This window comes from Nomascus leucogenys, chromosome 6 (assembly GCF_006542625.1).
Source record: "Nomascus leucogenys isolate Asia chromosome 6, Asia_NLE_v1, whole genome shotgun sequence".
NCBI lineage: Eukaryota > Metazoa > Chordata > Mammalia > Primates > Hylobatidae > Nomascus > Nomascus leucogenys.
In genome coordinates, this window is record NC_044386.1 from 50,754,899 (window position 1) to 50,782,391 (window position 27,493).

The window sequence follows — 27,493 nt, forward strand, 5'->3', positions numbered from 1 at the left end:
CCTCAGGTGATCCACCCACTTCAGCCTCCCAAATTGCTGGGATTACAGGCGTGAGCCATTACACCCAGCCTGCATGTGCTTTTTTTTATAGCTTTACTGAAATATATTTCACAGATTACAAAATTCATTCATTTAAAGTGTATATTGGCCAGACACAGTGGCTTGAGGTCAGTAGCTCAAGAACAGCCTAGCCAAAATAGTGAAACCCTGTCTCTACTAAAAATACAAAAATTAGCCAGATGTGGTGGCGTGTGCCTGTAGTCACAGCTACACAGGAAGCTGAGGCAGAAGAATTGCTTGGACCTGGGAAGCGGAGGTTGCAGCAAGCTGAGATTGTGCCATTGCACTCCAGCCTGGACAACAGAGCAAGACCCTTTGTCTCAAAAAAAAAAGCAGCATACATTTTTTGACTTTACTATATTCACAGAGTTGTGCAACCATTGCCACATTCTAACTTTAGAGCATTTATAATACTTCGAAAAGTTACCCTGTACCCTTTAGCAGTCACTCCTAATTTCTTCTCCTTCTCTACTCCCCACTTTTGTCCCCGACCTATGGTAACTATTAATCTAATGATTTGCCTATTCTGGTCATTTCACATCAATTTGATTTGGTCTTTTTAAATAATTAAAATTCCCTCTCCTTCCTCTAGAAATCTTAAGTAATGGGGGAGACCTTAAGACCATGTTTCTAAGAAAGAATTATGGTAGTAAAATTTTGGAAATAAATGTGAGAATTTGTATACATTGTTGTTACATTGGTAGCTATAATAGCCCTATTTTTTTATTTCTATAAGTGATAAATCTTGAAATAAAGGCAGTAATTGAATATTTTTATTCAGATTGGTAACTTGAGTTTTATGACTTAGTATAGTTTGAGAACTTGATCGTCATGACATTTGTTAGATAATTCACGTTATTTTACCTAATTTAAATATTTCTTACTCAAGTGGGTTTATATAATGGCATTTGTGGTTTTTAATAAATAATGTTGAAGAATATCATAGGTGACATTCTCAATCATTCTGCATATTTTGAGATTGCTTGAGTTAAAACCAAAAATCTTGTATTCAAGATGGAAATATGTGTTTTGATTTATTTTCAAATTAGAGATTTAAAGGATATAGTTATCTAGAAATTAGAAATTTCACAGATGAAACCAAGATTTTTTGGTTTTTTTTTTTTTTTGAGACGGAGTTTCACCTTTGTTGCCCATGCTAGAGTGCAATGGTGTGATCTTGGCTCACTGCAACCTCCGCATCCTGGGTTCAAGCGATTCTTCTGCCTCAGCCTCCTGAGTAGCTGGGATTACAGGTGCCCTCCACCACACCCAGCTAATTTTTGTATTTTTAGTAGAGATGGGGATTCACCATGTTGGCTAGGATAGTCTCAAACTCCTGACCTCAGGTGAGCCACCATGCCTAGTGAAACCAAGATAGTAAAAATACAGACATTTAAAAAAAAAAAAAACAAGTTCATGACATAATCAGGGAAATAAAAAAATGGTGATGGTAGGAGGGCAGAATTAGTTAATAAATACAAATTATCTGATGATTAAATCCCTTTAAGATTATTTAATAAAATTACCCAGTTTTTAAATTTTATAACAGGCAATCTTTCCAAACTTACAAATGGTGTATGTTCCAAAAGTGCATTTGTAAATTGCCGTGGGAAAATGAAGTCTTATCTTTAAACAATGTTGCAAGTGGTAGTTAATTCCTAGACAACACTATAAAAACCTATAATATCACCAGTATAATTTTGGTTATAAAAATACTTACACGTATTCCTGGGCCAGTCTGGAAACATAATACAGCATTATTTTTGCAGAAAAATGCATTTTTTTATATGTATCACAATGAAAATGGAATATTTGGCTGATTAGCGTTTCCATTGTCTCTTTTTTTTTTTTTTTTTGAGACAAAGTCTCGCTCTTGTTGCTCAGGCTGGAATGCGATGGCACGATCTCGGCTCACTGCGACCTCTGCCTCCCGGGTTCAAGTCATTTTCCTAACTCAGCCTCCCAAGTAGCTGGGCACCACGCCCGGCTAATTTTATATTTTTTTATTAGAGACAGGGTTTCTCCATGTTGGCCAGGCTGGTCTCGAACTCCCGACCTCAGGTGATCTGCCTGCCTTGGCCTCCCAAAGTGCTGGGATTACAGGCCTGAGCCACAGCACCCAGCCTGCTTTGTCTCTTATGTGTGAAGTATTGGGGCAATAGATAGATGAAATTGTTATCTTCCTGCTTTAGGCCATACTCCTGTCTCAGGGTACACCTTTGAGACCTCAGAACTTCAGAATCCCATATTTTTACAGAGGTTATAGAGAAACAAGCATTTCCTTTTTTTTTTTTTTTTTTTTTTTTTTTTTTTGAGACAGAGTCTTGCTCTTTCACCCAGGCTGGAGTGCAGTGGCGCAATCTCGGCTCACTGCAAGCTCCGCCTCCCGGGTTCACGCCATTCTCCTGCCTCAGCCTCTCCGAGTAGCTGGGACTACAGGCGCCCGCCACCACGCCCGGCTAATTTTTTGTATTTTTTAGTAGAGACGGGGTTTCACCGTGGTCTCGATCTCGTGACCTTGTGATCCGCCCGCCTCGGCCTCCCAAAGTGCTGGGATTACAAGCGTGAGCCACCGCGCCCGGCCGAAACAAGCATTTCCTTCTGTAAAGATAGCTTAGCTGCTGGCAACCCTTGCTGCTGCTTTTTTTTTTTTTTTTTTTTTTTTTGAGACCAAGTCTCGCTCTGTCTCCCAGGCTGGAGTGTAGTGGCACGATCTTGGCTCACTGCAACTTCCGCCTCCCGGGTTCAAGCGATTCTCTTGCCTCAGCCTCCTGAGTAGCTGGGACTACAGGCATGTGCTAGCTTGCCTGGCTAATTTTTTTTGTATTTTTAGTAGAGACGGGGTTTCATCATGTTAGTCAGGCTGATCTCGAACTCGACCTCAGGTGATCCACCCGCCTTGGCCTCCCAAAATGTTGGGATTACAGGCCTGAGCCACTGCACCTGGCCCTTGCTTCTTATAAGAAGTAAACATGCCGGGCGCGGTGGCTCACGTTTGTAATCCCAGCACTTTGGGAGGCCGAGGCGGGCGGATCACGAGGTCAGGAGATCTAGACCACGGTGAAACCCGTCTCTACTAAAAATACAAAAAAGCCGGGCATGGTGGCGGGCGCCTGTAGTCCCAGCTACTCGGAGAGGCTGAGGCAGGAGAATGGCGTGAACCCGGGAGGCGGAGCTTGCAGGCTTGCAGTGAGCCAAGATTGCGCCATTGCGCTCCAGCCTGGGCGACAGAGCGAGACTCTGTCTCAAAAAAAAAAAAAAAAAAAAAAAAAAAAAAAGAAGTAAACATTTGCCATTTTGGAGAGTAGGCCTGTTCCTAGGCAGGGCATGGCAATATTGAGAAATAGTATCTGATCTATTTAAAACAAATGTTTTGTTTCTAGGGAAATCTTCCTCCAGGATATAAGATCACTCTAATTGATATAGGACTTGTTATTGAATATCTCATGGGAGGAACCTACAGATGCACCTATACTAGGAAACGTTTTCGATTAATATATAATAGTCTTGGTGGAAATAATCGGGTATGTAAAATTTGGGGGGAAATGTGTATATATGCTTTAACATTAACACATGCACTTTAATTGTTAAGAATTAACATTAGAATGGAGAAAGTAACACTGTCATAAAATTGAAGATTTTCAACTAAGAGTAATTAGAAATATTATGTCATCAAAATCCTAAATCAGTCATATTTTGTGTGTATACACAAACACATTTGCACACATATATAAATTGATTCTTGAATTTTTATAACGTGTCAGCATGTTTAAATCTATAAAAGCTAATAAGATCTCATTTTCAGAGGTCTGGCCGAAATACCTCCAGCAGCACTCCTCAGTTGCGAAAGAGTCATGAATCTTTTGGCAATAGGGCAGATAAAAAGGAAAAAATGAGGCATAACCATTTCATTAAGACAGCACAGCCCTACCGACCAAAGGTAAATTTATTTAAATATTATTCTTTCTGGGTTTTTATTTTCTTCTTTCTAAATTACTTAGTATTATTGAACAAAAAAACCTAATTGATTTAGTAAGAATTACCTTTCATTTTTGGATATGTCTTAGAATTGTCATTTTCTCATACACAGAGATATTAATTATAAGTTAATGATTCTGTTACTTTTTTTTTTTTTGAGATGGGAGTCTTGCTCTGTCACCAGGCTGGAGTGCAGTGGTGCAATTTTGGCTCACTGCAACCTCCGCCTCCCGGGTTCGAGTGATTCTCCTGCCTCAGCCTCCCGAGTAGCTGAGACTACAGGCACCTGCCACCACACTGGCTAATTTTTTGTATTTTTAGTAGAGACGTGGTTTCACCATGTTGGCCAGGATGGTCTCGATCTCTTGACCTCGTGATCCATCCGCCTCAGCCTCCCAAAGTGCTGGGATTACAGGCGTGAGCCACTGCGCCCAGCATACATTTTCATATTTTGGTATGATAATAACCAAATTAAAATATTTTAATAAATGTTTACCTGACTCCTTTCATTCCAGTTTTACTTGATTAAGAACATGTATGACAAAAATGTTACCTAACCCTTTATTAAAATTATGTCCTATTAGAATATTAGTTGAAATATTTAGGCCCTTAAATTTTGGAAAATGTTTATTGCAAAGACATTTTTGTTGAAATAGCATTTTCATAAAATGAATTATGAGCTATAATAAAAATCAGGTTTATAAAATTTATGCTATTTGCAGTTTTATGGAGCTGAATAATGTAAAGATATTTTACTAAAATTTTCACTGACATAAATTTCATATGGCCTTATTATAATGAGCTTTATAACTTTATTTTCCCTGGAAGATTGATACAGTTATGGAAGAAGGAAAGAAGAAAAGAACCAAAGATGAAATTGTAGACATTGATGATCCAGAAACCAAGCGCTTTCCTTATCCACTTAATGAACTTTTAATTTGGGCTTGCCTTATGAAGAGGCAGGTCATGGCCCGTTTTTTATGGCAACATGGTGAAGAATCAATGGCTAAAGCATTAGTTGCCTGTAAGATCTATCGTTCAATGGCATATGAAGCAAAGCAGAGTGACTTGGTAGATGATACTTCAGAAGAACTGAAACAGTATTCCAAGTAAGTGATATTTTATTATTTGAAAACATTTTAAAAATTCAAAGTAGGTATTGTTTGAGTGGCTGTTACAGTGCCACATACTTAATGGTGATGTATTTATATGTATAATCTTATTGGTACAATTGACAGAAAATTATATAAGTATTTTTTTTTAATTAAAAGAAACTTTCTGCCTCTGTGAAAAAGAGGTTATTATATTTGCAACTCAAGAATTAAATATCTCAGCAAGAAAGAAGAAATGCAGCCTGGGGAACACAGGCAGACCCCGTCTCTACATGAAATTTAAAAATTAGCTGGGTGTGGTGGCACTTGTCTGTGGTCCCAGCTACTCAGGAGGCTGAGGTGGGAGGGTCACTTGAGCCTGGGAGGTTGAGGCTGCAGTGAGCTGTGATCATGCCATTGCACTCCAGCCCGGGTGACAGCAGTAGACCCTGTCTCGAAACAAAGAAGAAATGCCAGAATTCATTTTAATTTTTGCAAATAATAGCAATTGGATTAGAAAGTTCCATTTGAATTGGTAAGGAAAAGGCAGAAGTGAGGTTGGAACTGTGTTATAAGAAAATAAACTGAATTCAACTGGGAGGGCACTTCAGAAGCTAGAACTACATACATAGAATAACGACATAGTTCATAAAAGTTTACAATTTACTTAGAGGGGCAGTGTTGGAATATTAAACTGGAAAAGTAGTTTGTAGAAGTTTTCTAATATATACTAAGACCTCCGGCTCCCCAAGTGGGGTCTTTAGAGGGCAGTGACAATTGTTACTGAAAATAACTCTTAACAGGGATCCTATGGTTACTTAGTGGGACTTCAAGATTCAGATGTTTTTCATAATTAGGTTAGTCCCTAGTCGCATTGTTCTTGCTCTCTCCCAGGTACCAACTGTTTTCTGTGTTTGAAATACTACATAAACTTTTTTGAACAGAGCATTGTAGCATTGTGAGTTTTGATTCCCTTTGAGATTGTAGTTTGATTTCTAGGACCAGGAGAAAGTGCTCTGGATTCACCTTTTCAATCTTGTACATAATGCGACATATTTTAATATTTTGTGATTTCCACATAGATGTAGATGTCAGAAAACAGAATTATGGTTTTAATGCCTCATAATTCTATAAGTGTGTGTGAGTATATTAAAAAGTAGAAAGTATTAATGTATATAAGAATAGTGGTTTAAAATTGCAGTTTGTTAATCTGAGTATATTTTGGCTTTTATCTTTTTATAGTGATTTTGGTCAGTTGGCCGTTGAATTATTAGAACAGTCCTTCAGACAAGATGAAACCATGGCTATGAAATTGCTCACTTATGAACTGAAGAACTGGAGTAATTCAACCTGCCTTAAGTTAGCAGTTTCTTCAAGACTTAGACCTTTTGTAGCCCACACGTGTACACAAATGTTGTTATCTGATATGTGGATGGGAAGGCTGAATATGAGGAAAAATTCCTGGTACAAGGTATACTTTAGAAATAATTTGATATAAAGCATGTGATTAGATAAAAAGAACAGAAGAATTAGTGTAAATGTGTAGTAAAATGCCTTGATGTGTGAGTGTAATGGTGGGGGGTAAAGAGGGAGCAAGAAGGATGATTGGCATTTCATCCCAAGTGGTATAATGGGCTTCTTTTTTCCTCTTCTTTACTTTTGAATTCTTTTTAGGTGTCTATAATGATTATGGCCTCTCTTTGAGCTAGAAGGGGAACAAATGGGAAATATCGGAGATTATGGCCCTGAGCAGCCTTGAAAAAAGTTACTACTTTATGAAAGGATTATTCTCAAATTCTGAAATTCAAGACCTATCTACTAATTTAATAATCTGTTACTTTTAAGTTACTTAAAGTATATTGGATGAGTATATTGATATACCTATTATAGATAAGTATATCCATGTGGCCTGTTTTTATGATTAAAAATTTGGGTAAAATGGCATGTACTTTTGGTTTTGTCATGGTGATAGATACTGCTTTGAACTTTGCTTTTTGTTCTTTTACATCTTTTAAAATAAGGTGCAGAAATGTAGGAATCAGAAATCAGGCAAATAGTTAAACCGTAGGCCACTGAATAACCAACAGAAACCCTGTCACACAATTACAATTTCTTCATGCTTTGGGATTTTGCAAGTAATAAGTAAAATTTTAGAAGTAAACCTTTTTGTTTATAGAGGCACAAGCTGAGTAATCACGTTATGACATGGAACACTTGCAAAGAGATTTAGGATAAAATTAAGGACATAGCACCTTTATAAGGCTTAAATTTTGTTTAAACAAAATGTATTTTCTGAACAAATTGTAATCTGATTTTATTTAAGGACAAGTCTATAATAATTATTAAATCTATCCTATAACCTTATTATCATAATAATCAAATGTTTTGTTACTCTTTAAAACAATTAAACTTGGGCCTCTTTAAATACAATATATAAGTAAAAAATCAATTTTTTGTTTTTTTCCCTCCACTACTAGGGGCAAAATGGCTAATCACAAGATATTTAATATCTTTTATTGTTTTTAGTATATTCTTCGTTTTGTTTTTATTATATTCTTGAAGGTCATTAATTTTAAAATGCAAAATTATGTTTCTAAAAATTTAGGTCATACTAAGCATTTTAGTTCCACCTGCCATATTACTGTTAGAATATAAAACTAAGGCTGAAATGTCCCATATCCCACAATCTCAAGATGCTCATCAGATGACAATGGATGACAGCGAAAACAACTTTCAGAACATAACAGAAGAGATCCCCATGGTAAGCAGGAAAACATTTTAAAGTAAATATAAGTTTGTTCTGAATAATTATACAAAAGAATTTTTTTTTAATTTTAGGAAGTGTTTAAAGAAGTACGGATTTTGGATAGTAATGAAGGAAAGAATGAGATGGAGATACAAATAAAATCAAAAAAGCTTCCAATCACACGAAAGTTTTATGCCTTTTATCATGCACCAATTGTAAAATTCTGGTTTAACACGGTATGTTTTTAAATTACACAAGCATAATGTTTTTAAGAGTTAGGCTTTGGGGGACCATTGGTTCGGAATCCATACTAATGTTGATATAACTTAGATCACTGAGAAGGCATTTCACATTTAAAAGAGTGATACATTTGCCTTAGTTTCATTTAAATTGTCATCATCTAGAGTGATAAACACTAATAAATTTTAGTTCTAATTGGAACCAAAAATGTACTTAACAAATATACGATACCATAGGCCTTTGTAAGTTGGTAGCAAATACTAATCAACTAGTAAAAATAATGATAAAAGATGGACCAAAAGAGATTCTGATACACACTTACAATTTTTTTGCTTTAGGATTTTGCAGATAATACATAAAAGTCTAGAAATCTGTTTGCAGTGTTAATTGATGATGATAAAAAGTAATCCAGATTGTTTATATGGTTTTATTTATCTGTGGCTTATTTCTTTAATCGTATTAAAGTGTATGCTTGATTACCTTCCATATAATTGGCTTTTCTCTTGCTTTATGGAAAAATTGATTTTACTAGCAGGTTAAAGAGCATATGTCCATACAAGGATGGACTCACCTGTTATTTTGGTTGAAATGTAGGTGTTTATGTGTTGTTTTGGTTGTTTTGTGTGGAGAATGAGCACTAGGAAATATTAGTTGGCTATCTTGCTGGTGCTACTTTCCCTAGCAATGGACCAACCTGAAGGAACAGGTGATACAGCAAATGAGATTAGCCCCTACTTTTAACCAGGGACTGAGTAAATGAGTTCTTAACTCCCCTTCATAGGAAAACCCTTAATTAAGATGTTTTTAACTTTGTTGTTGTGGAGATTTTTTCATTTTCATCAATAAGAATTTGTTTCTTTGGTGATTGCTTTTTCACCCACATATGTGACCATTAACCTGAGACTAACATTTCCTTACATCTCTATATGAAAATGTTCTTGTTCCTTCCTATTCAGAGGCTGAAATTGCAAATACCAATTATCTGATCTAATCTCCAAATTCTGTCTCCACTAATGGAAATAGGGCAGTTTTCTTACATTTGCATTCATGTGATTGGCTACGTTAAAATAGCCAACGTGGGTGACTACAGGAATTTCTCTTTTCTTCTTTACTGCAGTTTACTCCCTAGCCTGCCATAGATAATCAAATAAAGGATGTGACTTACTCTAGGACTGGTGGAGACAAGATAGAGATGAGAGGATTCTTACCCATAATTTTTCAAGGGTCAATAAGTGTGGGTTTTCCTCTGAAATGAAATAAATACTCACATGTAACCTGTTTTGTAAAGAGTATCAAAGGTGGGCTGTTTCCTTACCTGGGGCAAAGCCTCTTCACATTTTTTCCACTTTTTGGGGTTCAACTTTAGTGACTGGGGGCTAAGAAAATACCAGTTGTCTGTCTGTCTTGTCTTGTCTTTCTTTTTTTTCTTTTCTTTTCTTTCTTCTTCTTTTTTTTTTTTTTTTTTTTTTTTTTTTTTTTTGACAGAGTCTCGCTCTGTTGCCCAGGCTAGGGTACAATGGCATGATCTCAGCTCACTGCAACCTGCACCTCCCAGGTTCGAGCAGTTCTTGTGCCTCAGCCTCCCGAGTGGCTGAGATTGCAGGCATGCACCACCACCACGTCTGGCTAATTTTTTTTTTTTTTTTCAGTAGAGATGGAGTTTCACCCTGTTGGCCAGGCTAGTTTCAAACCCCTGACCTCAGGTGATCCGCCTGCACTGGCTTCCTAAAGTTCTGGGATTATAGGCGTGAGCCACTGTGGCCTGCCCCAGTTGTCTTTCTTAGGAATACTGTTTGGCTGGGGGAGGAAGGAGGCAGGAAACGTGTTCCTTGATGATTATGGTGGTGAAATTCTGCAGTAATTTTAATATATTATGATACTGTAGGTATGAGTTAAGCAGAATTGTGTGGCATATGCTAAGAACGTAAACATGATTATAAAATCCCTTCTGTGGGACGTTCTAAAGGTAGAACAACACGTTTATACTCTGGGGACCATTTATATTCCAGTAAATGCAATGTCTGTGCTGAAGAAGAGATATTTCTAAAATTGTTTTAATAAAGGAAACTAGGGGATAATTCACAAAGGTTCATTTAATGTCTATTTTTGTGTGTGCTTGAAAATGTTCATAATTAAAAGATTTATTTTGTAACCAATGTTATTTATGTAACCTTTACTTTTTCATTAGTTGGCATATTTAGGATTTCTGATGCTTTATACATTTGTGGTTCTTGTACAAATGGAACAATTACCTTCAGTTCAAGAATGGATTGTTATTGCTTATATTTTTACTTATGCCATTGAGAAAGTCCGTGAGGTAGGTCTTTAGTTTTTTTCTACCAATAATTTACTGTATACATGGAAGATTTTCTGTTTTGTTTTGTTTTGGGTGTATACGTGGGTGTGTGTGGGTGTGTCTGTGTGATGACATTGTAGAAGTGTAGAACCTGTGTAATTTTGCTCTTCCCAAAATAATGGCAAAAGAATAGAGATTAGAGAGTATGCTGTATACTTTGTTGCCATTACAAATAAAATGATTTGTGTCAGAAATGTAGCCTATAAAAGTGTAACCTGTATTTTGTTTGTTTGTTTTATTTCCTGAACATTCACATTTTTGCTTTCTTTCACTCTTCAAAAAGTATTAAATATACTTGGCTAAATGACTTTTAATTTACCTACCTGATTTAGCCAATTAGGTAGGTAAGTTATGAATAGGTCTTTAGGCCAGGCGCTGTGGCTCACGCCTGTAATCTCAGCACCTTAGGAGGCTGAGGCGGGCAGATCACTCGAGGTCAGGAGTTGGAGACCAGTCTGGCCAACAGGGTGAAACCCCATCTCTACTAAAAATACAAAAATTAGCTGGGCATGGTGGTGGCCACCTGTAATCTCAGCTACTCAGAAGACTGAGGCAGGAGAATCACTTGAACCCAGGAGGCAGAGGTTGCAGTGAACTGAGATTGCACCACTGCACTCCACCCTGGGCGAAAGAGTGATACTCTATCTCAAAATAAAAATAAAATAAATAGGTCTTTTTTAATATCCTGATTTTGAAGAAAATCTTTTTCTTAATATTTATACTTTGTTTTTGAAGTAGTAGCTACATGAATATTGGTTTTTGTTTTGTTTTGTTTTGTTTTGAGAGGGAGTCTCCCTCTGTGATCCAGGCTGGAGTGCAGTGGCACGATCTCAGCTCACTGCAACCTCTGCCTCCCGGGTTCAAGCGATTCTCCTGCCTCAGCTTCCCTGGTAGCTGGGATTACAGGTGCGTGCCACCAAACCTGGCTAATTTTTGTATTTAGTAGAGATGTGGTTTCGCCATGTTGGTCAGGCTGGTCTCAAACTCCTGACCTCGTGATCCACCCACCTTGGCCTCCCAAAGTGCTAGGATTATAGGCGTGAGCCACTGCACCTGCCCATGAATATTGTTTTATAACATATTTGCATAAGTACCTCTGAATTATTTCATGTCTCTACCTTAACATTTAGAGAATACAAGAAATTGCAAAAATAATTAGAAGACATTGTACTTCTCTCTCACTTAGATATCAGAAGAATTTCTTTTTTTTCTTTTCCAAACACCAACTCGAACCAGAAGGAATTTCTTATTAAATAGCTTATTTTGCATTTTAAATTCCTCTGAGTGTTATGGTCCATATGTTTATTAAATCTATTGTTTTATCAGCATGTTTGAAGAAATTGATTTGTTAAATGATAAAAGCAAATTGCAAAGCATTTTAAAATATGTATATTCATAAAATAGCTCTGCAAGTGTTCATGAGACAGTAATAGTAGTGGTTGCCTCTAGTGGGAAGAGTAATTAATTGGCTAAGGGAGAAGAGTGAAACGGATACTTTGCAGTATTTATGATACACCATGAATTTTGAAGTTGTGAATGTTACCATTCCTCCCAAAAGATAATTCTTAAAATTCATATATTCAAGAGAAGAGGCATATGTTTTAAATAAGTTAGGTAAATACAGCTACTTAAACCATTGAGTTATTTACTTTCTACAAAGAAGGCAGGTTTGGCAGCTACTACCAGGATATCCAGGTGCTGCTTTAATTTGAAATAAAACAATTTTTCAAAAGTATTTTACAATCCAGGTCTAGAGAACTGGATTGTAATCTGAATTTTCAGCCTTTTATTTGGATGAATCTCTTGAACCTGGGAGACGGAGGTTGCAGTGAGCCGAGATTGTGCCACTGCACTCCACCCTGGGCAATAGAGCGAGACTCTGTCTCAAAATAAATAAGTTAATAAATAAAAGCTATGTGAAATTCTACTGTAATGTTATAGTTGAATGCTGTATGTGTTTTAATAGGAATAAATTGATTACACTTTTTTTTGTTGTTGTTAAACCTTTAGATCTTTATGTCTGAAGCTGGGAAAGTAAACCAGAAGATAAAAGTATGGTTTAGTGATTACTTCAACATCAGTGATACAATTGCCATAGTTTCTTTCTTCGTTGGATTTGGACTAAGATTTGGAGCAAAATGGAACTTTGCAAATGCATATGATAATCATGTTTTTGTGGCTGGAAGATTAATTTACTGTCTTAACATAATATTTTGGTATGTGCGTTTGCTAGATTTTCTAGCTGTAAATCAACAGGCAGGACCTTATGTAATGATGATTGGAAAAATGGTAAGTTGAGAGATGTTTGATCATACTCATGGGTTCGTTGATTTTTTTTTAAATCACAAAAATATTATTAACATAGTTTTATTTGAGCCAGTGAATGTCTTTTATTTTGTGTTTGTTTGCCTCGTACTTCAAATCTGCCATTCCTTAAGAGTTTCTCATGCTCAATCCCAATCCCCTACACCCATCTTGTGCTTTGCAAGATAATGTTAGCTATACCATCTATGGTTTATGTCTGTAGGTAACTCCTTTTTCCTGTCTTCACTGATCCAGGCTTTTTTTTTTTTTTTTTTTTGAGACGGAGTTTTGCTCTGTTGCCCAGGCTGGAGTGCAGTGGCACTATCTTGGCTCACTGCAACCTCTGCCTCTCAGGTTCAAGCGATTCTCCTGCCTCAGCCACCCGAGGAGCTGGGATTACAGGCATGCGCCACCATGCCCAGCTAATTTTGTATTTTTAGTAGACAGGGTTTCACCGTGTTGGTCAGGCTGGTCTCAAACTCCTGACCTCAGATGATCTGCCCGCCTCAGCCTCCCAAAGTGCTGGGATTACAGGTGTGAGCCACCACACCCTGCTTGATCCAGGCTATTTTTTAAAAGTTAAATCCAGAATACCTAGTCTTTTCCTAATACAGTATGCCCAGTATTTTGCTCTTTTCCTTAGTCTTACCTGAGTGGCAGGTTTTATTTTTTAAAATCTAGATGTCAAATTGAATGTGTAATTTTTTTATACATTGAATCTAAAATATATTGGGTCTACTCCTTGCCATAATTCCTTGTAGTTTTCAGTGGTGCAAAAGGCAAAATTTGTAATGTAGCTATTGCTATTCCTTATTCTGAAATTCCTGTTCATCCTAGGAAATTTCAGCAAATGCAGACAAATCACTATTCAGAGACATTCACTATTGACAGTTTAACGTACATCCTTCCATCTCTCAAGACATGTATGAACACGTGTTTGTTTCAAACTTCTCATAAATAAATATATACAGTAGTTTTATCAAAATATGCTTTAAAAATATATGCTGTTTCTCAATTATTTTAAAATATTTGTCTCATTTTAATATAAAAAGCTATTCTTAGAGTTTCTTATACTCCCTTAATCTTAGAAAATCAGTCTTCTCTTGGAACCAACCCAAATGTCCATCAATGATAGACTGGATTAAGAAAATGTGGCACATATACACCATGTAAAACTATGCAGCCACAAAAAAGGATGAGTTCATGTCCTTTGTAGGGACATGGATGAAGCTGGAAACCATCATTCTGAGCAAACTATTGCAAGGACAGAAAACCAAACACTGCATGTTCTCACTCATAGGTGGGAATCGAACAATGAGAACACTTGGACACAGGGTGGGGAATGGGGAACATCACACACTGGGGCCTGTCATGGGGTGGAGGGCAGGGGGAGGGATAGCATTAGGAGATATACCTAATGTAAATGACGAGTGCAGCACACCAGCATGGCACATGTATGCATATGTAACAAACCTGCACATTGTGCACATGTCCCCCAGAACTTTAATAATTTAAAAAAAATCAGTCTTCTAAATTAAATATTTCTTCTTTTTTTTTTTGAGACGGAGTCTCGCTGTCGCCCAGGCTGGAGTGCAGTGGCATGATCTCGGCTCACTGCAGGCTCCGCCCCCCGGGGTTCATGCCATTCTCCTGCCTCAGCCTCCTGAGTAGCTGGGACTACAGGTGCCCGCCACCTCGCCCGGCTAATTTTTTGTGTGTTTTTAGTAGAGACAGGGTTTCACCGTGTTACCCAGGATGGTCTTGATCTCCTGACCTCGTGATCCGCCCGCCTGAGCCTCCCAAAGTGCTGGGATTACAGGCGTGAGCCACCGTGCCTGGCCTAAATTAAATATTTCTTTTTTTTTTTTTTTTGAGATGGAGTCTTGCTGTGTCACCCAGGCTGGAGTGCAGCAAGCTCCGCCTCCCAGTTTCACGCCATTCTCCTGCCTCAGGCTTCCGAGTAGCTGGGACTACAGGTGTGCACCACCTACACCCAGCTAATTTTTTTTGTATTTTAGTAGAGACGGGTTTCACCGTATTAGCCAGGATGGTCTCGATCTCCTGACCTTGTGATCCGTCTGCCTTAGCCTCTGAAAATGCTGGGATTACAGGCGTGAGCCACCGCGCCCAGCCTAAATTAAATATTTCTTGAGTAACCCTGCTAAGCTCACAAGATTATCTTTGCATCTTGAAAGCAAGAGTTTTAGGTTTTCTAAATATAAATTATTATATTTGCAGTTTTATGCTGCACTGTTCCCCTCCAAGAGAATGTGTCTTCCCCCCCTTAATTGAGAATAACTGGTGTACTGTTTTTCACATCAAAGTATTACTCATTATTCACACATTTTGGCATTCTTATGGTATTTCAAGGAAAAATAGGGCAGTTAAGGTTTTTTGGGAAGAATTGGTTTTAGCCTAACATTTTAGCATGCAAAAAAGGTGTTGTAGCTCTTATGCTTACCAGGTTATTTAGTGACTTAGTGGTGTCTAGTTACTTTAATGGTAATGTAAATGGACAAGTTAGGAAGTACAGAAGCCTTTATTTGTGATCTTCTCTGGAACCACCCTCTGTTAGGATGTCTTTCTCTTTGTCAACTAGTCATTTGTTCCATCATTGTCTGTTTTCCCCTAGTGTCAGCTTCCCTTTACATCCCCTTCGGAAGTTTCATAATGGCTACTGTTCTAGTTCTAACATTCATTTCGTCATTGTGTATCTGTTACATGTTAAGAGTTAAACTAAGCTGGGGCTACAAAGATGAATAAGACATGATCCAGATCCTCATGGAACTCAACAACTGAGCCTCTAAATATAGACATGTGAACAGATAGGTAGCTGTTGAAAAATATGATAAATTATTATGTGAAGATAGAAGAGCTAGTAACCAATTCTGTCAGGAAGGCTTTCACAAAGATTATGGCATTTCAAAGGAGTTTAGAAAATACGTAGGATTTACATAGGTATACATGCACCATGTTGGTTTGCTGCACCCATTAACTCATCATTTACATTAGGTATTTATCCTAATGCTATCCCTCCCCCTCCCCCCTACCCCATGGCAGGCCCCGGTGTGTGATGTTCCCCACCCTGTGTCCAAGTGTTCTCGTTGTTCAGTTCCCACCTATGGGTGAGAACATGCGGTGTTTGGTTTTCTGTCCTTGCAATAGTTTGCTCAGAATGATGGTTTCCAGGCCGGGCACGGTGGCTCATGCTTGTAATCCCAGCACTTTGGGAGGCCAAGGTGGGCGGATCATGAGGTCAGGCGATCGAGACCACAGTGAAACCCCGTCTCTACTAAAAATACAAAAAATTAGCCGGGCGTGGTGGCGGGCGCCTGTAGTCCCAGCTACTCGGAGAGGCTGAGGTAGGAGAATGGCATGAACCCGGGAGGCGGAGCTTGCAGTGAGCCAAGATTGCGCCACTGCACTCCAGCCTGGGCGACAGAGTGAGACTCCGTCTCAAAAAAAAAAGAATGATGGTTTCCAGCTGCATCCATGTCCCTGCAAAGAACATGAACTCATCCTTTTTTATGGCTGCATAGTATTCCATGGTGTATATGTGCCACATTTTCTTAATCCAGTCTATCATTGATGGACATTTGGGTTGGTTCCAAGTCTTTGCTATTGTGAATAGTGCCACAATAAACATACGTGTGCGTGTGTCTTTATAGTAGCATGATTTATAATCCTTTGGGTATATACCCAGTAATGGGATGGCTGGGTCAAATGGTATTTCTGTACCCTAGAACTTAAAGTATAATCATTTAAAAAAAAAATAGGTGGGATTTTTCTTCTGAGCAGGGAGTTTCTAACCAGAGGAAACAGCTTTGAAAAGCTTGAAGACAATAAAAGATTAAAAGGAAGAAACCTCCCTCACACTTTATAGGCTAGTGCAAAAGTAATTGCAGTTTTTGCCATTAAAAGTAATTACAAAAACTGCAATTACTTTTGCATCAACCTAATACATCTTTTAATAGCAGACTAATGAAAATTATATGGTAAATGCTAAACTTCTCACACTCATTCTGTATACATTATAAGAATCCTCATTTTTAAAAATTTTACTTTATTTTGTTTTAATTTTTAAGATGGAGTCTCGCTGTGTCACCCAGGCTGGAGTGCAGTGGCACGATCTGTGCTCACTGCAACCTCCACCTCCTGGGTTCAAGCAATTCTTCTGCCTCAGCCTCCCGAGTAGCTGGGACTACAGGCGTGCGCCACCATGCCCAGCTAATTTTTGTATTTTTAGTAGAGACAGGGTTTCACCATATTGGCCAGGCTGGTCTCGCACTCCTAACCTTGTGATCTGCCTGCCTCGGCCTCCCAAAGTGCTGGGATTACAGGCGTAAGCCACCATGCCCAGCAAAATTTTACTTTAAGAATCCTCATTTTTATGAGAAAGCTGATACATATTTTTAAGTAATTAAATTCGTGTCAAGCACAAGGAAAGTGGTTGTCATTTAGGCTTTATGTGAAAAGGTGTGTGAAATGCAAAGATGACTATAAATCAACAACCATAGACCTTGAATAATTTTAGTTTACGTCAATACAGATTTGGGTTTCATTTGGAATATTTGACTTGGCTTTTCCTTTAGTTACAAACATTTGTATTCCAAAATATGTCATAGTATGAATAATATTTTAATACTTTTTTTGCCTTTTAAAATCTTTTAATATATTTTTGTTTTGCAGTATTTTATTTGAAAACATGCATTCTCTCAGTAGTGTTCTCAAATGCTCAATGAAGGCATTATTTGTCCATTTTGCAAATAAGAACACCCAATTAAGAATGTTGGAGCATGTTAGGCCTCTGCAAGTTGCAAAGACCCAGCTCTTAATTTAAAAAGAAAATTTATTTGTTAATCTAACAAAATATTAAAGATGAAGCATCAAGTCTCATCTCTTCATTTGAATTGACATTTTAAGACTCAGCTATCTTCACAACTTTTCTTCCTGATCTTAAGCCCCTATAAAATTACTTTATCCGCCCTTGACTACTTATTGTCCGCTTTACCTTTCACATCTTTCCATTTCTACTGTCACTGTATATTCATTTTAAAAATACATGAAAATGTCATAATTTATTTTAAGTTGTCATTACAGTTAAGTTTACAGTACGTTAATGTACAGATTTATTGTAAATGTATTCTCTTTTGCATGAGGCCTTTCTCAGTTAGATGATTATTTATGAATGATATTACATATTGCTAGAGTGAGAAAGCATTCACTTTTTTGTATGTATATTCCCTTTTTTTTTTTTTTTTTTAAGATGGAGTCTCGCTCTGTCGCCCAGACTGGAGTGCAGTGGCCTGATCTTGGCTCACTGCAACCTCCACCTCCCAGGTTCAAGTGATTCTCCTGCCTCAGCCTCTTGAGTAGCTGGGATTACAGGAGTGCGCCACCATGCCTGGCTAAGTTTTATATTTTTAGTAGACACAGGGTTTCACCATGTTGGCCAGGCTAGTCTCGAACTCCTGACCTCAAGTGATCCACCTGCCTCGGCCTCCCGAAGTGCTGGGATTACAGGCTTGAGTCTGTTCCTGGTCATATATTCACTTTTTTATATTGTCTAGGATAGACAATAAGTAGTGCAGGCTGGAGAACTTACATACCTAAATAAGTAGATGGCAGGTAAAGTTTTATTATAGCATTCTGCTTAATTCTTTGAATCCTTACATAATTATGTCAAAATGTACATTGTGATTTAACAATGAAAATAATTTTTCAATGAATTACTAGGTTTTAGCTCAATTAGGCCCTTTTTGAATTTTATTGAAATTAAAGAATTACAGGCCGGGCGTGGTGGCTCACGCCTGTAATCCCAGCACTTTGGGAGGCCGAGGCGGGCGGATCACGAGGTCAGGAGATTGAGGCCATCCTGGCTAACACGGTGAAACCCCATCTCAACTAAAAATCCAAAAAATTAGTCGGGTGTGGTGGTGGGTGCCTGTAGTCTCAGCTACTCGGGAGGCTGAGGCAGGAGAATGGTGTGAACCCAGGAGGCGGAGCTTGCAGTGAGCCGAGATAGCACCACTGCAGTCCAGCCTGAGCGACAGAGCGAGACTCCGTCTCAAAAAAAAAAAAAAAAAGAAATTAAAGAATTACAAACTACATGACTTACAAAAGTATTTGTTTCTTAGACATTGGTATCTTTTAGTTTTTCAACACCCATGCTAATAATTCAGATTGTTTTGTTTGGCTCCTAGGAAGTTTTCATATCCCTGGACAAGGCACCCATGGATTCAGGGTGGGTGGGAAGTATTCTTTTTTTGTGTGAAGTGGGCAAAGTACAATTATCAGAGGCACCATGGAAAAGAGAGAGTCTGTGCTTCCATTATAAAAACAGAGAAGCTTTAGGAAAGGGCAGTTGTGGAAATTGATGCCCTAAATCTGTCCGTGTCTCTGTACTTCTTGAAAATCTTCACGTACCACAGAGATAGGCACACCAGTTTGAACCAGTGATACAATTCATTATGTAGATAAAGATGCCCATGACTTGCTTAGCTTAATAGATTTTTTTTTTACATAATCTCCTAGATGTTAAGATTTATACAGTAATGAAATTCTTCTGAAAGCTATCACTAGGTACAAAAAGAATCTCAAAAATTTTTTGTGTTTAATGGATTTTTTTGGTCTATTAGAACATTAGAATCTTTTAAAAAGATTTGTCACAGTGTTTAAACTTCCTTGTATTTTAACAGTGTTCATTTTTTAACAGGTGGCCAATATGTTCTACATTGTAGTGATTATGGCTCTTGTATTACTTAGTTTTGGTGTTCCCAGAAAGGCAATACTTTATCCTCATGAAGCACCATCTTGGACTCTCGCTAAAGATATAGTTTTTCACCCATACTGGATGATTTTTGGTGAAGTTTATGCATACGAAATTGATGGTAAGAATTGTATATTTACAGATTTATCTTTTGGTTATTTTGTGTTTTAAAACCAGTATTGAATTATAGTAATATTGCATATTTTCAGAAGTCAAACTATTACCAACCTAAGCCCCACACAAAGGCGTTAGTGAACTCAGAAGAAACATACAAATTAATTGGAAGAAAAAGTATTTTAGAATTTTTTTAGTGGCAGGTATTAGAAATCTAGTCTAAACTGTCCTAGGACACAATAAGGACATTTATTAACTCACATAACGATATTGAGCTAGGTCCAGTGGTCTTTAGGGTTGGTTAATTCATAGCTAAGGACACTTGCTCTTTTTCATCCGGCTGCCAGCTCTGTAAGTTTCCCTTATGATCATAAGACCGTCATTAGCAACAGGAGGAAAGAGACACTGTTTATCGATGGTTCTCTTTAGAGGAAAATGTCCCTTTCATAGAAATTCCCTTTTGAACCTGTCCTTTCATTTCATTAGCTTGAGTTGGCTTCAGCCTGCCTATCTCTAAAATGGTTACAGACAAGAGGGATGGGATTACCATGATTAGCGTAGATCATTCAGGGTAGATTCGATATTGAGAAGTCAAGCACAATGTTAATTACAAAAATAATGATCCTGTGTGAATACTGAAAGCTTACAGCATGTTGAGTTTTACAGATGACAGATACTCAAGGTTTTTGTTGCAGCTTGTGAGTACATTCTCTGGATAATCAATGACATAACTCCCACTGATTCAACCCTATTCTTAGAGAGAATATTAAGTTTGTTGTTCAATTTTGTTACTATTCACATTTTGACTCTTACATTGTCTTCGTCAATTAGACTAGATAACCTGTGAACATAAGTGATGCTGTCAGCTTTTAGTGATACTCTGCTGACTTCTACATTTGAGATACAGAATCTTTATTTTGTTAATTATCTCTCACTCTTGTTCGTTCTTCTTCCTTCACTCTTCCCTCCCCCAATATCTGTGTTACTCTCTTCCTACGTATTTATGGGTGATTAGGTCAAGGGTTGGCCATGTAGTGAGAGGATTGTGGTTAGGTCCAAGGATGGCCACATTGAAAATTTGTGGTCATTATTTGTTCTTGGGCGGTAGTTAAACTAATGTTGTTTTACCAGCCTGGTCAAATTTTGTGTTTAATGGCTTCTGTTTGGTGTTATTTCCAGGTTTTCATTGTCTGCTACTTTTTTCTTTTTTCTTTTTGAGACAGAGTCTCACCCTGTCACTCAGGCTGGAGTGCAGTGGTGCAGTCTTGGCTCACTGCAACCTCTGTCTTCCAGGTTCAAGTGATTCCCATGCCTCAGCCTCTGGAGTAGCTGGGATTACAGCTGCATGCCATCATGCCTGGCTAGTTTTTTGTTTTTGTTTTTGTTTTTTTAAGTAGAGACAAAGTTTCACCATGTTGGCCAGGCTGGTCTTGAACTCCTTACCTCAAGTGATCGGCCTGCTTTGGCCTCCCAAAGTTCTGGGATTACAAACGTGAGCCATCATGCCTGGCTGTCTGCTATTTTTCTAATGATATGGCTCTAATTGTGTAGTTATTATAAAGCATTGAGTATAGTTTTTTAGTTTCCTGCATTCTCTTTCTTGGGTATTTGCTTCCACAAACTAATCTGAATAGAATGGAAATAGAGTCATAAAATTATTTAACAGTGAAAAGACCTTACCATTAATTTGCCTGTAAAACCATTTAAAGGGATGATAGAACCATTATGAATGTCATTGATGCGTATACTTTTAAAAAATTACCAAATACTAAATGCTAAGTGTACTATATTTAGCTAGAACTTATCACTAATTCATCATTATTTAATTCTAATCCTTGCCCTGCCTAATTTACTTTATTCCTTGTAATGCTGTGGGGGGTGTTAAAGCTCTTCCTTTCCTTGTTTGTAATTAGCTATGTTCTGGCTTCAGAAATTTTTCAGATGGGGTAATGAAAAACAAGGAATTCAAATCTGATCACTGTATAATTGAGAAGCACTTTTAGCTATTTCTTCAGCCCCATTTTTGTGACATAATAAGATAAACTCAATACTCTTTATGTTTGTAAATGTACAGGTTTTGCTATGAGTCAACCATACTCTTAAAGTTGAGTCATGCGTATAATCCCAGCACTTTGGGAGGCCGAGGCGGGCAGATCACGAGGTCAGGAGTTCGAGACCAGCCTGGCCAACATGATGAAATCCGGTGTCTGTTAAAAATGCAGAATTAGCTGGGCATGGTGGCGCATGCCTGTAGTCCCAGCTACTCGGGAGGCTGAGGCAGGAGAATTGCTTGAACCCGGGAGCCGGAGGCTGCAGTGAGCCGAGATTGCGCCACTGCACTCCAGCCTGGGTGACAGAGCAAGACTCTGTCTCAGGGAAAAAAAAAAAAATGTTGAGACATTTTTCTTACAGAAATATTATCATATGGTTGATCCAGGAATTTTACCCTCTTTAATGTTCCTCAGGTTAAACCCTGCCTCGAAGGGTAAATATAACACCTAAATATACTTTCTTTTCTGGAATAGAGTTGTAAAACAGCAGCCGCATTTCTCACAACATCTTTTTGTGTTTGAACACGCTTAAGCTGGGGTTCCTATGGCTCCCTGCCCGGAGGCTTTTGCTGGAATCTGTGAAACAGATTTGTACATAATTGAAACTTACTTTAAGTAAATAAATAACCAGAAACACTCATGAATAGCAGTTACTGATGACTTACTATATTTAAGTTGTTTTTGTTTTTTTCTTTTTTTCTCTCTAAAGTGTGTGCAAATGATTCTGTTATCCCTCAAATCTGTGGTCCTGGGACATGGTTGACTCCATTTCTTCAAGCAGTCTACCTCTTTGTACAGTATATCATTATGGTTAATCTTCTTATTGCATTTTTCAAGTAAGACTTTTGTTCAATTGCTTGTTATAAGATGATTTAATATGCAATTCTACATATTTTGAAGGAAATTTATAGAACTTAAAATCTAAAAATTTTATTGAGGCTTAAACTACTAGAATTATATTTGAAAACTTACAAATAGGAGATGCTTTTTCTAATCAAATGAGTTCTAAATTTTAAGTTTGATTATCTTTCAACATGCAGTTTTCTTTATAAATTTAATCATTATCTGGGATTTTTCCTCGGTTGCCAACAAATACGCATTCAATATAGAAAATTCATCAGTAATTCCACTGTTAATATTTGGGTGTACACCTTTCTATCATTTTTTTTTGCAAATATATATAAACCATTTTTCTTTTCAGAAATAGTATTTTTGTTTAATTTATTTATTTTTGAGACACAGTTTCCCTCTGTCGCCCAGGTTGGAGTGGCACAATCTTGGCTTACTGCAACCTTAGTTTTCTGGGTTCAAGGGATTCTCGTGCCTCAGCCTCTCGAGTAGCTGGGATTACAGGTGTGCACCACAATGCCTGGCTGATTTTTTTTGTATTTTTAGTAGAGATGAGGTTTCACCATGTGGGCCAGGCTGGACTTGAACTCCTGGCCTCATGTGATCCATCCACTTCAGCCTCCCCAAGTACTGGGATTACAGGCATAAACCACAGTGCCTAGCCTATTTTTATATTTTATGTACTGTTTTATAACTAAGCAAAGCATCATGAACATTATTTCAGATAAAGAAATCTTCTCCAGTCTATTTTTAATGGCTACCTGATACTCCATGATATAGACCATAATTTTTCAATCTAGTATGTTATATTGGTCAGTTAGATTGTTTGTAATTCTTGCTGCTAAACACCACATTGTAGTTAAATCTGTGAGCAATACTTGCTGGTTTAGAATGTTCTAAAAGCAGGGCTGTTCGGTATATGTACTTTAGGGCTTTTTGCATTTAAGTCTAAATAGGCCTGTTTCCTCAACTCTGTGCCCACACTGAGTATTTTTTTTTTAATGGTTGCCAATTTGATAGTAAATAAAAGAATTTATTTTATTTTTTGAGACAGCCTGTTGCCCAGGCTGGAGTGCAGTGGCACTATCACAGCTCACTGTAGCCTCTTCCATCTGGGCTCAAGTAGTCCCTCCTGTGTCAGCCTCCAGAGTAGCTGGGACTACAGGCATACACTATCACGCCTGGCTAACTTTTTTGTTTTTAAATAGACAGGGTCTCACTATGGTGCCCAGGCTCATCTTGAACTCCAGGCCTCAAGCACTCCTCCTGCCTCTTGGCCTTCCAAAGTGCTAAGATTATAGACATGAACCACCATGCCCAGCCAGGATTTTGTTTTTTAAAATTTGCACTTATTTGATTACTAGTAAGTCTGAGTATTTTCTTATGTCTTACCCATTTACATACAATATTTTAATTTTTTTCAATTATTTTTTTCTGCTGAATGTTAATCTTTGCCTTGTACTTACTGCCTGTATCTTTTCCAGTTTCTCATGTGCTATTAGTTTTGTTTACAGAAGGATATTTTTTGAATTCTTATTTAGTACAGAATTACAGTGAAATCATCAGTATTTAAAACTTGAAGAGATGATTAGCAAAGTTTATTTTTATTCATTGTTTCTCTAGCAATGTGTATTTACAAGTGAAGGCAATTTCCAATATTGTATGGAAGTACCAGCGTTATCATTTTATTATGGCTTATCATGAGAAACCAGTTCTGCCTCCTCCACTTATCATTCTTAGCCATATAGTTTCTCTGTTTTGCTGCATATGTAAGAGAAGAAAGAAAGATAAGACTTCCGATGGACCAAGTAAGTAAACTATATTAAGGCAAATGTTTTCATTTTATCACTTCTCATTTTTACACCGAAGGCTATATATTGATTTTATTTAAAAAATGACTTAGTGGGTTAATGTTATGGTAAAGATTTTTGTTAAATTTGCCTATACATAAAGGAATTCTTAAGTGCAATATGATATCTATAAAAATGGATTTAGCATTAAACTTCATTATGAGAATGGCATCTCTGTTTCTGTTAAAATGGTAATGTAAATCTAACTTCTTTGCTGTTCTACAAACCATTTTTACAGCTCTGTAAACAATAACAATTTTAGTACATTCTGTGTACATGAGACTAATCATACTGTGTCAAATTATGCTTAAAATTTTACAGGGACTTTCAAATTAGTTCTTAAATTTCTCTGAGTAGATACGTGAGGGAGAGGTATGAGAGAGATAGGGGAGGGATGTTGTATAGGGAAAGGAAATCAGAAGAGAAGGAGGAAGTACCTGATCGTATTCTGCTGACATCACACTGGTAGCAAAAAAGAAGGATAATTGTCTAGTGCTTTAGAAGCATAGTAGTAAAAGTTTAAAAAATGCAGATGATGGATGTAGTCTTAGAAACCCTGAATAATTCATAAGAATTATGAGCTAAAGTTGATACCTTGATAGCTCTTCATTGATTTTCTTCTCCTTTTCCTCCCGTAGAACTTTTCTTAACAGAAGAAGATCAAAAGAAACTTCATGATTTTGAAGAGCAGTGTGTTGAGATGTACTTCAATGAAAAAGATGACAAATTTCATTCTGGGAGTGAAGAGAGAATTCGTGTCACTTTTGAAAGGTTCAGAAGCCCTTTAGTTAAAATCGGTTATATGTCAAAATGGGATCTATTAGTTATATCTCTTATACATGGTCATTATTAAATTTATTTTGTCAAACAATAAGCTTAGTTATAGTTTTACATTATATATTGGAAAGATCGTTCAGTTCTATTAATACTTCATATAAGTCAGTTGGTCAGTCTCTTATTTTTTTACCCTAGTTCCAGAAGATAGAAGAGTTTACTGTTCTTTACTGTTTGGAGGGAGAAAAGTAAAACTATCCTCACTATTTTACAGCATTTCTTTTATTATCATTATTTATTTTATTTTTTTTTTTTGAGACAGAGTCTCCTCTTTTGCCCCGGCTGGAGTACAGTGGCACAATCTCGGCTCACTGCAACTTCCGCCTCCCAGGTTCAAGTGATTCTCCTGCCTCAGTTTCCTGAGTAGCTAGGATTACCGGCATGCACCACCACACCCGGCTGATTTTTATATTTTTAGTAGAGACACGGTTTCACCATGTTGGCCAAGCTGGTCTCGAACTCCTGACCTCGTGATCTGCCTGCCTCAGCCTCCCAAAGTGCTGGGATTACAGATGTGAGCCACTGCGCCTGGCCAGCATTTCTTTTTTTCTGTTGGCTTCACTGCATTCTGGAAGCATATGGTGTTTGGTAACAGTTACAGTAACAGTAATGGTAGTTCTGTGTATATGTAGCTGTATATACATTATTTTGTGTTACTTTGATGCGGGGTAATTGGAGTTCCAGAGCCTGTGGAACAAAAACGTTTTTTGAAATCTTGCATTTTAATATAAGATTAGCACTGGATCCTTCTTAAACATAAGGTAGGCCTTGTATAATTAAATAACCGTACCTTATTTTATATCTTGTTTAAATGCATGTAAAATTTTTCTGTTTTTATCATTATTATTTGAGGCTACAAAATAAAATTCTACATTATTTTTTCACATTTGTAAAAAAAGCTGATTTCTCTCCTACAGAGTGGAACAGATGTGCATTCAGATTAAAGAAGTTGGAGATCGTGTCAACTACATAAAAAGATCATTACAATCATTAGATTCTCAAATTGGCCATTTGCAAGATCTTTCAGCCCTGACGGTAGATACATTAAAAACACTCACTGCCCAGAAAGCGTCGGAAGCTAGCAAAGTTCATAATGAAATCACACGAGAACTGAGCATTTCCAAACACTTGGCTCAAAACCTTATTGATGATGGTCCTGTAAGACCTTCTGTATGGAAAAAGCATAGTGTTGTAAATACGCTTAGCTCCTCTCTTCCTCAAGGTGATCTTGAAAGTAATAATCCTTTTCATTGTCATATTTTAATGAAAGATGACAAAGATCCCCAGTATAATATATTTGGTCAAGACTTACCTGCAATACCCCAGAGAAAAGAATTTAATTTTCCAGAGGCTGGTTCCTCTTCTGGTGCCTTATTCCCAAGTGCTGTTTCCCCTCCAGAACTGCGACAGAGACTACATGGGATAGAACTCTTAAAAATATTTAATAAAAATCAAAAATTAGGCAGTTCATCTACTAGCATACCACATCTGTCATCCCCACCAACCAAATTTTTTGTTAGTACACCATCTCAGCCAAGTTGCAAAAGCCACTTGGAAACTGGAACCAAAGATCAAGAAACTGTTTGCTCTAAAGCTACAGAAGGAGATAATATAGAATTTGGAGCATTTGTAGGTAAGTTTGGCAAATTCATACTTGTATATCAATATTATTTACTTTTCACCTTAGAAATAATAGAAACATACTGTGTTACAAGTCATTATCTTTTCATAGAGTATAATTATAAAATTTTTAAAAAGAATCAGACACCTGTGATTCTGGTACTTTGGGAGGCTCAGTGGGGAGGATTGCTTGAGCCCAGGAGTTGAGGACCAGCCTGAGCAACATAGCAAGACCCCATCTCTACAAAAAATTTTTGGAAGTAGCAAGGCGCAGTGGCATGTGCCTGAAGTCCCAACTACTCAGGAGGCTGAGGCAGGCGAACCGCTTGCATCCAGAAGCTCAAAGCTGCAGTGGCTTATGATCACACAACTGCCCTATAGCCTGTGTGACAGAATGCGACCCTGTCTCTAGAAATGAAATGAAAAAAAAAAAAAAATCAGAAGTAGGGGAAATAGACTAGATTAGGCTATAAGAGTTATATTGGCACATAACCTCTTTGATGGAATTTTAGATTCTGTCTTTTGAATTTGAATATCTTCAGTTGGGTTTCATCAACTCTTGTTGAAAACTTAAGTGATTCTTAAGTGTTAAGTACTTGGAGAACCTCCTAGGGGAGGTTAGAATCAACCA

At 37.4% G+C, this 27,493-nt stretch overlaps 1 protein-coding gene across 5 annotated transcripts in view; it reads left to right on the forward strand.

Moving 5' to 3' along the window:
* Positions 1-27,493, forward strand: part of TRPM7 (transient receptor potential cation channel subfamily M member 7) — a 131,067-nt gene that overhangs the window by 70,742 nt on the left and 32,832 nt on the right. For 4 of the 5 annotated variants that reach the window (XR_004030434.1, XM_003266919.4, XM_030814102.1 and 1 more), the window contains exons 14-26: positions 3,444-3,584; positions 3,866-4,000; positions 4,867-5,147; positions 6,372-6,600; positions 7,735-7,890; positions 7,968-8,111; positions 10,304-10,432; positions 12,482-12,760; positions 19,491-19,665; positions 22,419-22,545; positions 24,182-24,366; positions 25,047-25,179; positions 26,160-26,875. Coding sequence is in view for 4 of the 5 variants with exons in the window: in XM_003266919.4 (XP_003266967.1) it covers positions 3,444-3,584; positions 3,866-4,000; positions 4,867-5,147; positions 6,372-6,600; positions 7,735-7,890; positions 7,968-8,111; positions 10,304-10,432; positions 12,482-12,760; positions 19,491-19,665; positions 22,419-22,545; positions 24,182-24,366; positions 25,047-25,179; positions 26,160-26,875 (2,830 nt within the window). In the remaining variant the exon portion in view is untranslated. The remainder of the gene's footprint in view (positions 1-3,443; positions 3,585-3,865; positions 4,001-4,866; positions 5,148-6,371; positions 6,601-7,734; positions 7,891-7,967; positions 8,112-10,303; positions 10,433-12,481; positions 12,761-19,490; positions 19,666-22,418; positions 22,546-24,181; positions 24,367-25,046; positions 25,180-26,159; positions 26,876-27,493) is intronic. The other variant, XM_030814101.1, reaches the window with a different exon arrangement.